General features: G+C 35.5%; 1 protein-coding gene across 2 annotated transcripts in view; it reads left to right on the top strand.

Annotated features, from left to right (window-relative positions):
- Positions 1-14,687, top strand: part of Ipo11 (importin 11) — a 219,016-nt gene that overhangs the window by 158,449 nt on the left and 45,880 nt on the right. Inside the window, exon 28 of one of the 2 annotated variants that reach the window (XM_004623057.1) lies at positions 14,496-14,591. In XM_004623057.1, the coding sequence (XP_004623114.1) occupies positions 14,496-14,591 (96 nt within the window). Of the gene's footprint in view, positions 1-2,977; positions 3,930-14,495; positions 14,592-14,687 lie in introns of those variants that run through there. The other variant, XM_023707125.1, reaches the window with a different exon arrangement.

Below are 14,687 nucleotides of genomic sequence, written 5' to 3'. Positions count from 1 at the left end.
TTTCTTTCTTTCTTTCTTTCTTTCTTTCTTTCTTTCTTTCTTTCTTTCTTTCTTTCTTTCTTTCTTTCTTTCTTTCTTTCTTTTTCCTGGAGGACCGGGGATTGAACTCAGGCCCTTATGCTTGCCAGGCAAGTGCTTATTCTACTGAGCCATCTCCCCGGCCCAAAAACACCAGAAGTCTTTTGTTTTTTGTTTTTTTGTTTTGTTTTCTTTTTTCTATGTCTGCGTTTGCCTTCAGAGCAGGTCTAGTTCAGCTTGAGTGTCTTGGTTGCAAACCACAGAACCATGAGTTTGACAGCTTTGTTTCAGCAGACACTTCAAGAACTGAGCTATTGGGCAGGCCTCCTTGCTTTCTCTCTTTTTTTGTTTTTTATTTTTTTATTTTTATTTTTTGGCAGAACCAGGGATTGAACTCAGGCCCTTGCACTTGCCAGGGAAGCACTTAGTCCAATGAGCCATCTTCCCAGCAGCAAATGAACTTTTAAAAAAGATTAATGACTAAGAATTACATAATTCACTATAATCAATTTATATTCAACTCTGTGAATCTGTACCTTAAAACACATGGTAGATATATTTTTATTCAAAGAGGATCAGACTAACATACATGTACGTGTTTTTCAGAGTTGTTTCACTCCAAATTTTCATGCATAGATAATCCATGTTAGTGATTCGGCATTCAGTTTCATGTTGTAATATAAGCAATACACCTTCATATGTTAAGGTATTGGTTGATAGTATCCAGTATTTTTATGTCCAAAATGTTTTTCACTTTACCTATCATTTTTAAAGGAAAAAAGAATAAAGTTGAAGCTTGAAATATTTTCAAATACAAAAATAAATATATGTGTGTAAAAATTCCAGAAATTCATATTATCTTATATCCTTATTTCAGCTTACTTTTCCCAGAGCCTATTAGTATTTAGATTCTAGGAATCTAAAATTTTCTAGTGTCTTTATATAGAAAATCTTATTTTTAAATCTTAAGAGGTATTTAGCTACATACATAGGAAAACTCAGAACACATTCTGAAAAATAAGTCCTTGAGAATAGGAAAATTCTGAATGCATTTTGAAAAATTCCTGAGATTTCCTTTCAACAATACTTTTGAAACCAGATAAAATTACTTCCTGTCTCTCAGTTTCCTGTATCCATGGCAACTTGTGTTTTGCACACTGCCCATAGAGGAACCAGTGTGGAGAGTGGTGTTTCCTGAGCAAACTGGGTAAAAAAAAAAGAAGTGGAGAGCTGGAGGTCAACAGAAATGGAGTTTAGCTATGTCGCTCTTCAACTTTAAAAAGAAAAGTTTTACTTGAATCAGCTGAGTGTTAATAATATGAATTTCCTGTTCTTGGTAAGATTATTTATTTAAATATAAACTTTTAGTGAGAATGAAAAAATTTCAGTTTTGTGAAATATTGCAGTTTAGAGTTTTATTGTTCTGTAATATTTTTTTCATAAATTGTTAATTAACATTAAATTTTAAATTGATCAGGGAGCCTATATCCACATAGTGTCATTACTGCATCATTTGTCACCTTTGCTATAATCAGTTGTGATATTTTAAATTAACTAAGCAAGCACTTTGCAGTTCATTAAACTTGAATTGTGTCCTTGTCAAATAGTCACTTAATGGCCAGCAGAGGTTAATAATTCTAGATTTTAGTCCAAACAATCATTGTTTGATACTATTGCATATAGTATGATTTATATTATTGGCTAATCTTAATTAAAACAAACAAAGTTTAGTATTATAAAACTTAAATTTTTGAGAACTTTCTGTTAAGAAGCATTGCCTTTTTTATAGCCAATTCTTATATGAACAGCAAAATCGAGGACAGGGTTACGTTGAGTTCCAGATTCATTGCCTTACCCATGACTCTTTCTGCTTGTGACCCGTTTTGTTACATTGCTATTCCATAAAGAGATATTTGGATGTTTGTTTGTTTGTTTGTTTGCTAGCTCTGTACTGGGAGTCAAATTAACTGTCATAACTTAGACCTTCCAGGTATTCCTAAGAATTTTCTGGAAAGTACAGTTTTCCTGTATTTAGTTAGAAGTAATATGTGTCATATAAGTCAAAAAGAGTGAGCAGGACTTTGTTATCTCATAGCATCGTGTTTGAATAATTCTAGCATTGTGTGTGGACATCCAAAAGCCTTTGTTCGTTTGGGCCGTTTGCATGTTTTATATCTACATAATAATTTTTATAAAATGCTTAGATCTGAAGGGACTTTCAAATCTTGGTAGTTTATATTTACAATATAATAAGGATCCAGTTTCAGTTTAGTATTTAAAGCTACAAAGAATTTACCTCCCTGTGCTTGGGAGTCGTACCTTTGTTGGTGTAGCTGCTCTTCAGATATTTGGTTTATCAAGCAATAAAATTTTAAGGATGTCAGACTTAGGCTTTGAACAGCTCGACAGTTTGTTTTTTCTCTGAATGCCTTCAGGGCAGGTTTGGCTGGCTTGAGTTGTGGGGATCGAACCACAGCAACCTGAGCCTGACTGCTTTGTTGAAGCAGCCACTTAAAGAGCTGAGCTAAGGGGCAGGCCCCCTCAATAGTTTTTCTAGATAAAAACGTTGAGTTTTTTTTATCTAGAAAGTAATAATTTAACAAATATACCACCAAAGCTCTTGAAGTACTTAAGAATTTGAAAAGACTATTTTGTTTTATAATTCCTTTAAAACAAAACAGCTATTTTCATTTAAAGGACTTGTCAACTTAGAGTAACTCTTCCTGAAGAATTCAAGAATTAAAATTTTGCGAGAGATGGGTTTAGTGGCATTAGTCATCTTAAACATTTGATCTTAAGTCATACTGATTTAGTAGATTTAAACTCTGACACATTTAGTTTATTAAATAATTTGACTTACCTTAAGTTAGAAACAGTATAATCAGTATTGATAATGATACATTTGAAAACATGGCAGCATCTTTGAAGATCCTTAATCTGTCATTTAATAATCTTACAGACTTACATCCCAAGGTCCTTAAGCCATTGTCTTCACTGATTCATCTTCAGGCACACTGTAATCCTTGAGAATGTAACTGCAAAGTTTGGGGCCTTCGAGACTGGCTAGCATCTTCAGCTATTACTCTAAACGTCTCTTGTCAGAATCCACCATTCATGCGTGGCAGAGCATTACGTTACGTTAAATGGACTGACATTACAAATTGCATTACATCTTTGACAAATGTGTCCTGGGCTTGGGCTGTAAACTCTCTTCGTATTCATCGCAAGACCACTGCATTAATGATGACCTGGCATAAAGAAACTACACATGGGAAACATTTGGCAAATACTGAGACTGAGAGTGTTACTTTCTGGGAACGAATTCGTACTTCACCTGCCAATAGAGTTTTTCAAGAAAATCCCCTTGGTAATCCATTAGAGACTACTGCAGTGTTACCTATGCAAATACAACTTACTTCTTCTGTTAACTTGAACTTGGAAAAAAGTGCTCTACCAATTGATGCTTCATTGTCAGGGAAAACGTCGCTAACTTGTACGCAAGAAGTTGAGAAATTGAATGAGGCTTTTGACATTTTGCTAGTTTTTTTCATCTTAGCTTGCATTTTAATCATTTTCTTGATTTACAAAGTTGTTCAGTGCAAACAAAAGCTAAAGGCACCAGAAAACTCAGGAGAAAATAGACTTGAATATTATAGCTTTTATCAGTCAGCAAGGTATAATGTAAATGCTTCAGTTTGTAACACCAGCCCAAATTCTCTAGAAAGCCCTGGTTTGGAGCAGATTCATCTTCATAAACAAATTGTTCCTGGAAGTGAGGCGCAGGTCATTCTTTTTGAACATTCTGCTTTATAACTCAACTAAGTATTAGTTATATAAGAACAGTGCCAACCTTATGGACATAAAGTGGAGTGCTTCTCATAGACATACACTTTATTTGAAAAAGCAATGAATTATATGTATGTACATAGAATTATTAAAATGTATGATTTTAATGATTTGTGAATAGTGTGTTTATTAAGTGAATATTCTTTGATATTCCTATATAAAGAAGTATTAGTATCTAACATTTCTAAATGGCTTTCACTATGTGAAGTACTTCACATATCATGTTTATAAAAGTCTTGTAATGTAATGGTGCCTACATTTTACAGGTAAGGAAACATATACAAGGTTTAAGTAAGTGTCCTGAATTCTCAGTTTGTGATACTTACATTTGACTAGGACTAATTGCTTTTAACTTCAGCTATTGCTGTCAAGGTGCTAAGATTGTAATTGTGAAAAAATATGATTTTTGTATAGGTAGAGGTTAAAATCTAGAGGACACAGAGTTACTTTACAAGTAGGTAAGTACTCTATTTGGAGATGCTATTGGGTATAGTATGTGTTTCACCTTTATAAAAAAGGTGACATCATGAAAGGTACAGTGAAGAGCCAAGTAACAGCATATCAGAAGGGTTAAAGAAAGAATGTTCCATTTCAGGATCTAAAACTCAATATAGCTAGAGTTCTTGAGAGTGGTAGTATGAGATTTGAAACTGGAAATAGATACCAGACGAAGACAGTTTTATGTGCTTTATGTTGAGGGCAACAGAGAGCCATGAAAGATTTTTAAACAGTGGAGGAACACCATCAAGGTTACTATTTAGGCAGTTTACCCTTTCTGAAGGAGGTGGAATTAACTGAATGGGAATAGAATCAAACCAGGGGAGAGATTCTGTACTGGAGACTTCACTGTTTCAGAAGGTCTGAACTAGTTCAGACTAGAGACAGAATTGTTCTGTAGCACAGTGTTAATAAAAATGCAAAGAAGTGGGAACAAAAAATTTTCACTGACATTAAAAAGAATTGGGATTTGGAATGGTGATACAAAGGAAGTCAAAACTGAACCCAAGGTTTCTGACTTCATTTCCTGGGTCAAAAGAGATGGTTTTTACTCAGATAAGAAAATTCAAAGGAGAGCCTGGTTTTGATTTTTCTAGATTGTTTAGGTTTTGTTGTTAGGGAGATACTCATACATTTGGTATTGGATATCTTTAAATTTTAGAAGCGTTTTGACTGCCAAGAGTGGATGAGAGAGGATGCAGATGTGTTAGCTTCCTTGTAGCTCAGGGAAAGGCCATTCCTAGAGGGTGCTGGCAGTACAAAGGAGCAATGTGGCTGGAGCTTGGTGAGGTAGACCTACATATAATGCGATCACCCATGTTTTCCTGGAAGAAAACCGTCTAAGACTTTACACTACATATTTTGAAAGCTGTAGCAAAGTGGTGAAAATTCTATTTATGTGAAGTTAATTACACATATGTATTCTAAAATGCTATAAAATATCACTTAGATGTATTCCCCCCCTTTTTTCATGTTATAATTTTATACAAATATTTGTTACACATTTTTAAACTGTTATCTTCTGCTTTGATTTTTAAATTTTTTTTATTTTTATTTTTGCAGAACCTGTGATTGAACTCAGGCCCTTACATTTGCCAGGGAAGTGCTTATTCCACTGAGCTATTTCCCTGGCCTCTGATTTTTAAATTTTTAAAATATCTAGACCATCACAAGATGTGAAAGATATGATTGCATATGCCTTTCTGGTAATTGCCAGCTGAGACGGGAAGATCACCATGAGTTAGAGGCCTGCCTTCACTATGTAGTGAGTTTAGGGCCATGCTGAGCTACAAAGTGAGACCCTGTCTCAAAAATCAAACCAACACACAAAACCCCACCATTGTTGCTTTACTGACCGGTTGAGTATTGTCCTTACTACTGTTGACATCCATGTGTTCACCATCATCAGTTAGAGCCTCCTTTTAATTACAAAGTACTGCTTCCTAGAGCACATTGCTCTCATTTTGGGATTAGCTTTGTAACACGTAGGACTTCTGTAGGAATTTTAACTACAAGCTACAACAACCTTGTCATATAACTTTAATAACAGTAGCACAGTTAGCTTTTTTCTGTTGTCCTGAAGATAAATCTTTATAATTGTCTTGTATTTATTGTAGGTGAGCTTATACAACGAACCCTATTATTACCAAACTTCTTGCCAAATTCCTTTGTATCCAAATAGGTCTTTTTGTTGTGTGTGTGTGCTAGGGATAGAACTCAGGACCCTGTGCTTGCCAGGTAGACGCATATGCCACTAAGCTATTTCCCTGGCCCCCAAGTAGTTCTGCACCTGTTTTTGATTATCTGCTTTTCAGAGACACTTAGTATGTTGTCAGTGGGCACTGTTTCTTACAGTGTGCATAATCTTTCTCTTGAAAATCCTGTAGGGTGACAAATATTTCTGTTCATCCACTACATATAGCTTTAGTTAGATCTTACTGTCTTGAAGAAAATACCTTGTGCACACATATGCATGCTAAAAACAACACCTCAAATTAATAAAAAGAGTGGATAGTTATATAAAAAGCTTTGAAAAGATCATTGTTGATTTAAAAATATCCACTTTCATTTTATGATACAGAATTTCCACTGAAATTTTAGCCTGTTTCATTACCAGTATTTGTCAGGGGAGTAGATTTATTAATGTATTTTGCCTTGAACATGCAGCAGATTACTATGTGGGAAGGATGTATCCATTTAAATGACAGTATATGTAGTGTACGTCCTGGAAAACATCTAAAGGGGGGAAATAATTTTGGTATAAATGTCACTTATTTTATAGTTTTGGTGCTGTTTAACTTCAGAATAAGGTGGATAAATGATTTTGTCTTTGACTTTTTTGATAAAGTGCTATTCTTTGCCTAATTCTGTTAGCAATATAAGCAGAGTTGAGTATTTTATTTGGTTGTAGCTTTCAGTACCTAAGTACTTTCCTATTAAATCACCCTACCTACCTCCTTTTACTTCTTTTTCATTAATACATATTTGCAGTGCATAATGTTTCTACTTATCATGAGAAGCTTGTATATGTACATATCTTAAGTTCTTTTGGCTTTCTTTTTTTTCCCTCCCTTCTTTCGTGTTCCTCCCAGCTTCCACCAATTCTTTCTCTTCCCATTTGCAAAAGCTGTTTCCATTTCTCTCTTCAACTCTTTTTAGAATGACTTCAACTATTAAGTAGATATGATTTATAATTTGATCTGATTAGATCACAGAAAATTCCAGTGTTTATAAAGTTCTGATTGTTTTCTTTCTTGGGCCTGCTATTATGGAAAATTATTATATCACCAGTTTTAGCATATACAGAGTTAATGAAAATTTCTCTATATGTTTCTGCCTGCCCATGTTCCTCCCAGGATCATGTGATAAAGACATGATGTAAATATGTGAAGCCATTAGTTACAGAGACATTTAAGATATATGCTCTATGATGATGGATCAGGATCCTAAAAGAAAGCAGTAATATAAAATGCTCACTAGAAAAATACCAATAAAAATTGGATAGATACTAGAGGCTTAAATTTAATTTTATTTAGGCTGACCAATTGATTATTAGATTATTTATATGTGCCATTGGGAATTGAAGATTTTATTTTCTAGTGACATTTATGTTTTTAAACATCTATAAGTTGAGTTTACATAATACAAGAGAGATAATTTTAAGCCAGCATAGATTTTTATATCAGCTGAATAAATATAAGGAACATTGATTAGGTTCTTTATTACATATTTTTGACAAACAAGGAAAAGTGAATGCATGGTTTTTGCAGTTCACATGCTCTACAGCTGTAATCTTTATTATGCACCCAGAAAATTCCTTAGGAAATGCTCCAGCAGTATTTAAGAACTATTGTTTTATTCATGTGCATTTGACTGAAAAAAGTTAACTGAAAAGGAGATAGAATTGGTTTAAGTGATCATGGTCTTTATGTTGAGCACAGTGAGCTCTTGAACCTGTGCATCATTGCTTCTCATGTAGCAGTTGCTCCTTGTTGTCTGTAGAGGATTGCTTTCAGGACCCATGGTGATGTGAAAAGGCCTGTGTTGGAGCTGGGAGTTTAGCACAGTGGTAGTGCACTTGCCAGGCATGTGTAAGACTTGGGGTTCAATTTCCGTCATCCTACACAAAAATCAGTATGTAAACACATAAAGGGTCTTGTGCTATTTTGATGGCACATTTGTAACTTGGGTCTGTGGGAATAACAAAACATCAAACAAATTTGTAAAATAAGGAAAGTAAAAAGGTTATTAATACTTCTTTTCCTTTGGTTTTTCTTTTGTTCTCTCTTCTTTATGTTAAACTCTGCTTGTATTTTTAAAATGAGTGTTTCAGAAGTGAATTTATAACACTACCAACTTATGCTCTTTTTTTCTGGCTCTTGTCTAATTTAATATCTGTTAACTACAACTCAGCTATCCACACTTGTAATTTTTTGAAAAGCATGTAAATAAAATTATAAAACAACAAAGGAGAGCAGTTCTAAGGTTTTGGGGATCATGAATTTTCAAATTTATTGAGTATCCACATTATGTTTAATGTTACCCTGTAGGATATAAAAATAATGAATATAGGTGGTGACACACACCTATAATCTCAGCTACTTGAGAGGCAGGAAGATCACAAATTTGAGGCCAGCCTGGAGAACTTAGTGACACTGCCTCAAAATAAAGATGAAAAGCTACAGAGATGGAACTCATTGGTAGACCACCAAACTAGCATGTGTAGGGCCTTGAGTCTGTTGCTGGTACTGCAGAGAATAAATGAAACACATGGTCTCTGCCTCAAGTTACTTGTAATCTCAGGCAGAGAAAATCTAAAAAATTAAAAGACATTAGAAAAAAATGTGAAAGATACCAGATGAGTTGTGTGTCAAATTAGCAGTGCGGAGGTCTTATACTACTTGGAATTCAAAGGACAGAGAACTCAGTTCCAGGGGGTAGAGTGATCAAGAAACCTTCAAAAAGAGGTGTGAATGGAGATGAATAGCAGAAGAAGGGACCATTATGAGGAGCAGAAAGGAAGTCAGCATAGATTTTGGAGTTAGGAACTATTAAATTCAGGAGGTGGAGACTACGTTAATTAAATCAATAAAAGCAGAATGATGTATTGTAATATTGGAAATTGGTATATTAGAGGCTACTGAGGTGCTTGATAGACCTCAAAGTTCTTAAAGAGAAAGAATGAAATTTAAGGTACTAGAATAAAAGTGGATATTTGTCTCCTTGAATCCCTCAATAATTTTTTTTTTTATTTTTTTATTTTAGGGAAGGTTCTACAGAGTGTTTAGGGTCTCACTACTAGATCAGATTCCTAGTGATTCTGCTATTTACAGCCTCCCAAAGTGCTGGGATTATAGGCGCTTGCCACCATGCCTGGTCTCATTCGCTGTCTCAGCATGCCCTGGGGGTGGGGCCAGCACAGCTGGCCTGGAGATTGAACCCCCCAGCCCCTGCACCTGCTTGCAGGCACTTCAATCTGCTGAGCTATTTGGCCAGCCCTGAATCCCTCAATAATTAAAAAGAATAGACTTAACAAGGTTCCTTGTAGCATTATGAAATGAAAACATTATATAAATATTGAGATTGCTTTATTTTAATAGGAACATCACTCCTAATGAAGTGAAAGATGAATTAATCTGGAAGTTCCAAGTTTTAACTGATAGAGAAGCCAGTGTCTAAGAGCCAGTGATGGGAATTAGATAATAAAGATTTGCTGTTGCTTCTCCAGCAATATCCAGAAGACAGGCTGCTCTGACTTTGATTGTCAGTTAACAAATTGGAAAATTCTCTACAATTGAGAAAGAAACCTTGGAGATTAGAATTTGATTATGAACAAACAAGGAATATCTACATTTGTTGCTTAGTTTCATTCTTTTGCCACACATGTTGAGTAAAGGTTGGCCTTTTAACCAGAAAGTGTTGGTTAGCCTGGATAATACATTTGTCCATTTGTTCTGATCAGTTCCTTTGTAAATTGACTAATATCCCTGTGTAAATCAAGTTCTGTTTCTTGATAATCCTATTTGTTATAGTGAATCAGTCTTCTGAAGTTGGCCAATGGGACTAAATCTAGATAATAGTTTTTCCTGGAGTAATGAGTCGATTTTTGGTCTTCTTTAAAGCTTCTATATGTTGGCTTTTTGACAGGGCTGCTACATATGTAACTGGCATAGTTTGGCTAATTGTTTTAGGGACTCCAAATTGCTATATCTTTTTCATTACTGTGAACTGTCATATGGTAAGCAGTAACTTATTAAGGATGAGAGAGATCTGGGGCTGGCCAAATAGCTCAGCGGATTAAAGCACCTGCAAGCAGGCACAGGGTCCAGAGGTTTGATCCCAGGGTCTGCTGTGCTGCGCCGTGCCCCCCCCCCCCCAACTGAGACAGCAATTGAGATTGGGTGTGGTGGCATGGGCCTGTAATCCCAACTCTTGGGAGGCTGTAAACAAGACGGTCACTATGAGTCAGATCCGGTAGTGAGACCTTGAACACCCTGTAGATCCTTCCTTAAAATACAAAAAAAAAAAAAAAAAAAAAAGAATGAGAGCTAAGATTACATGGCTTCCTTTGGTGGCCTTCAGTTCTTCCTCATTGTACCCAACATCTGATTTGGTGTTTTTGTTTGTTGGCACACATTTATAGTGCATAATGATTGCATTCATTGCCAGCATCTGATATGAGTAGCTGAGTATGGGACACCAAGAAGATTTCTAAGAAAGTGCTTCTTAGGTCTCCAGTGTGTAGTATGTGTAAGGAAAAAAAAAAAAAAACCAACCCAGAAAGCTGGGTGATTTCCATCAAGAAATACAGCAAATACTAGCTAGTGTCTGACTTGTTTTAAGAATAAAGCCTCTTTTTTTCCCTCCTTTCCTTCCTGTTTCGTTTCACTCTAGGTTAACAACTGTCTTTTGGTTCTTTCCATTTTAAATTTCTAACCACATTTTAAATCACTTAATTCAGAAAGATTGTGTATTATAGAAAACAAGATTTTTAACCTACAAAACAAAAGGTTTAAGACAGTGTTACGAATAAAAGATGATGTGCAGGGTTAATATTCACTAAAATGTCATGTTGTTGAAGGTGGTAGTAAGAGCACTGTATATCAAATATTTGTTTAAATGCCATTATAAATTTTGAAGGGAGTGTATTGTAATACCTATCATAGGAGAAAAAGAATTGATAACTTCTTAATGTTTATTTAAATATTGTATATGCCATTACATTATAAGCCTCCTTTTTTTTCCTTTGGAGAAACTTTCCCCAAACTGCTAAATGAATAATAATTAAGATACATTTTTTGATGAGTGAATTTTTTTTACACTTGCATGCTTTGAAGATAATTTTCCTATAATTTATGTTTACTGATTGTCTAATGTGGTATGGATATTTTCCTTCCTCTCTTTTTCTTCAGTTCTTAGGCAGTGTCAGCACTCCCCTTTTGCAGCCAATTGGCATTCCTTTTTACCCTGAACCATAGTCAGTTTCCCTTTTTCTGAACCTGGAATCATTGCCTCTTCCTTTCTGGCACTAAATAGATACTGCAGGGGGAGCATAGTTTTCCCTCTTTAATGCAGCTTCATAAATGACATGCCACATAGTAGAACACAGTCACACGTTGATTCCTAGATAACTGTTAGGCAAATGACAATTCATAATCAGTATTTTATAAAAATACACAGTGTTCAGCAATTCTGTTATTTCTTTATGAGATTTCTGGGTTTTTTTTTTTTTTTTTTAGGTGTAGAGTTGATGCTTGGAGATATTCCAAATAGAGAAGGCAATTACCTGAGTAGATTATTATTAAATACTGAGTTAAAAGTCTGGTCAAAGAAAGGACATAATAGTCTAGATGGCTTTTGTCTTTTTGATGTAAAGGACAGTGTTGATAGCTGCCAGAATGGTGTGGTTACAAAGGAATTTCAGGTCTTGTTTGTGTTAGCACACTTTGATGGGTTCATGGCGAATTGTTCTGCATTGAGAAGAGGAAATGACTGTATCCTTACTAAATGTCTGCTGTGTCTGAGTCCAACCTTTACTTACAGTTCAGGAGACTGAGATCCAAAGAAATTGTCTTAGTTATAATTTGCTGGGACAAATTGCAAAACCCCACAAGTTAAAGGAGGAGAGATTTAGTTTAGCTTACAGTTTGTAGGGGTTTCAGCCCATACTTGGCTGGCTCCAAAGAAGGGGGATATGGCAAGGTGACGTCACAGAAGAAACAGCCCCTGACAGGGCAGGCAGGAAGCAGCTGCTTTCCTTCTGCTTCTCCTTAAATTCCATCTGGGCTACAAGTCTGTTGTGGGTGTCAGTTACACCCAAGTTAGGTCATCCCTTCATCACCCATGTCCAGAACCATGCTACACCAGTCAGTGGACTAATCCAGTTATAACACATCCATGACCCAGCCACTGCCCTAAAGTCCCAGCTACAGGTGTGTGAGGCTTTGGGAAGAAATCTAGATACAGGCTACAGTAGAAATAAAATTAGATTCAGTAGACTGACTCAGTTGAACTTCTAGTGCAGAATCCTGGCTTTCTAATTCTTTTTTCTAGTATTATTTTCAATGAAGCAAATAGGATGAACTATATAGTTTTGGTTTTTTTGTTTGTTTGTTTTTATTTGTTTTTGAGGTAGGGTTTTGCTGTGTAGTTTGAGCTGGCCTTGAACTCACTATGTACCTCATAACGGACCGGAAATCACAACGATCCTGTTGTCTCAGCCTCCCGACTACTGTGGTTACACGTGTGTTCTAGCAGCCTGACATTCATAGTGCTTATATAAAGGGACTATAATGATGTGAATGTGTAGTCTCCTAAATTGGATATTATATTCAGAAACTTTATTTTTTGTGGCCGGCTCAGTCTGCCCTGGGGGCTGGGCTGGTGCAGCATGTGGTGCTGGGGATCAAACTATGGTCTCTGCCCTGCGGTTGCCTAAGCTGGCCTAAGCAAGTGCTTTAGACTGCTAAGCTGTCTCGCCGGCCAAGATAAGGATATATTGAAATGATGTGTACTAGTTATTATTTAGCCCATCTAGTGATTGAGTTCCCTAAGCTTGATCCTGTTTGAATGTACATACATGGTCTTTGACTTTCCCAAGGGATAAGTCACCAAACTGTGCTGATCTTGGGAATTACTTTACTGAACATTTAATTGAATTATGCATGTCAGTGACATATATGAAACATGGTTATGCCTCTTGCAATGAGAAACCCCACTTTAGTATGAAGTTTTATAAATGTTCACAGCTGTGCAACCATTGCCATATTCAAATGCAGAACATTCCTGCGATCCCAAAGTTTTCCATTTGTTTCTTTGCCAGGGAACCATAGACCAAATAATTTTACCTAAGAAGTGACACACATGGAGTCATACAATATGTGGGCTTTTTATTTCTATCAGCAGGTTTTTGAGATTTATCCTTGTTGTTTCAGTTGCCTGTAGTTAGTTCCTTTTCATTTCTGAGAGTTGCTCCACCAAGTGTCCACTATTCCTTCTGTTCATTAGTTGATAGACATTTGAGTCATTTACAGTTTGGGACTAGCAGGAATAAAACTCATTAATATTTGTGTACAGGTCTTAGAATAATTCTTTGGTCTTAAGTAAATACCTGTATCTAGGATTGTTTTTTTTTTTTTTTTTTTTTTTTTTTTTTTTTTTTTTTTTTTTTGTGGGTACATGTTTAACTTTATAAAAAATAATGTTGCTAGGTATGGGTGCGTATTTATAATTTCAGAACTCAGAGAGACTGAGGGAGGGGAATTCATGCCCAGTGGGACTGACTTAGAAACTTGATGACAGCCTGTTCCAGAAGTTTTTTTAAAAAAGGACAGGAATATAGCTCAGTACAGAAGCCCTGAGTTCAATCCTCAGTACCACAGGAGCAAAAACAAGACATAAAGAATGTTTCAAAATGCATGTTCCATTTTATTTATTTATTTTTGAATGTTCCATTTAAAATTCTTGGTAGTATGTGACAGTTCCTCACCAGCATTTGATGTGATCAGTCTTAATGCTACTCCTGTACCCTGCTGCCTCATGATACTGCATATGGTTTCAGGTTCTCACGTGCCATCTGAATGTCTTCTTTGTGAAGTGTTGTTCAGATTCTTGTCCTTTTCAAAGTGACATTATTTTGCTTGCCGAGTTTCCAGACTTCTTGGTATAGTCTACATTTTTTAACTGATACACATTTTACAAATATTTTCTTCCAGACTAGATCGTGTCTTTTCCTTGATGGTGTCTTCACAGGAGCAGATATGTTAGTCAGCATTTTGATAATTCTGTTTCTAATTACAGAGTTAATAGAAGTTGCTTATAACAGACTATTAAAATGCCTCTTTCCTATCTAAACATGTGTATCTAAACATAGTAATAATATTGTAAGAGAAATTTATAATGTGTGTATACACTTTTTGCTTTAAGAGAAGTTTCTTTTGTATTTGAAAACTAAAATTTCTCTTCATGTTTAAGACAATATTTAGATTTTTAAAAAATAATTACCCAATCTCAATGCTTGGGAGGCTGGAAACAGGAGGATCACTACGAGTCCTGTTGTGTAGTGAGACCCTGAAAAAAAAAAAAACCCTGTTAAAATACTCCAATTAATATATTTTGCTCTTCTTTTGTTCTAGTGTTATCCAAGATAAATTCTGCGGGATCGTAAATATCTCAGTGGAGGGCCTTCATGATGTCATGACTGAAGACCCCGAGACAGGAACATACAAAGAGTAGGTGAATCATTCGCTAATCATGTTTGCATTAGGCATTACCCAAAGCACATGCTGTGTGTTGCTATGGGTAGAAAGTTTGTGGTTTTATATAGA

This window comes from Octodon degus, unplaced genomic scaffold (assembly GCF_000260255.1).
Source record: "Octodon degus isolate 3935 unplaced genomic scaffold, OctDeg1.0 scaffold00001, whole genome shotgun sequence".
Taxonomy (NCBI): Eukaryota; Metazoa; Chordata; class Mammalia; order Rodentia; family Octodontidae; genus Octodon; species Octodon degus.
The sequence above is the reverse complement of the archived record's forward strand: the minus strand, read 5'-3'. Positions and strand labels throughout refer to the sequence as shown.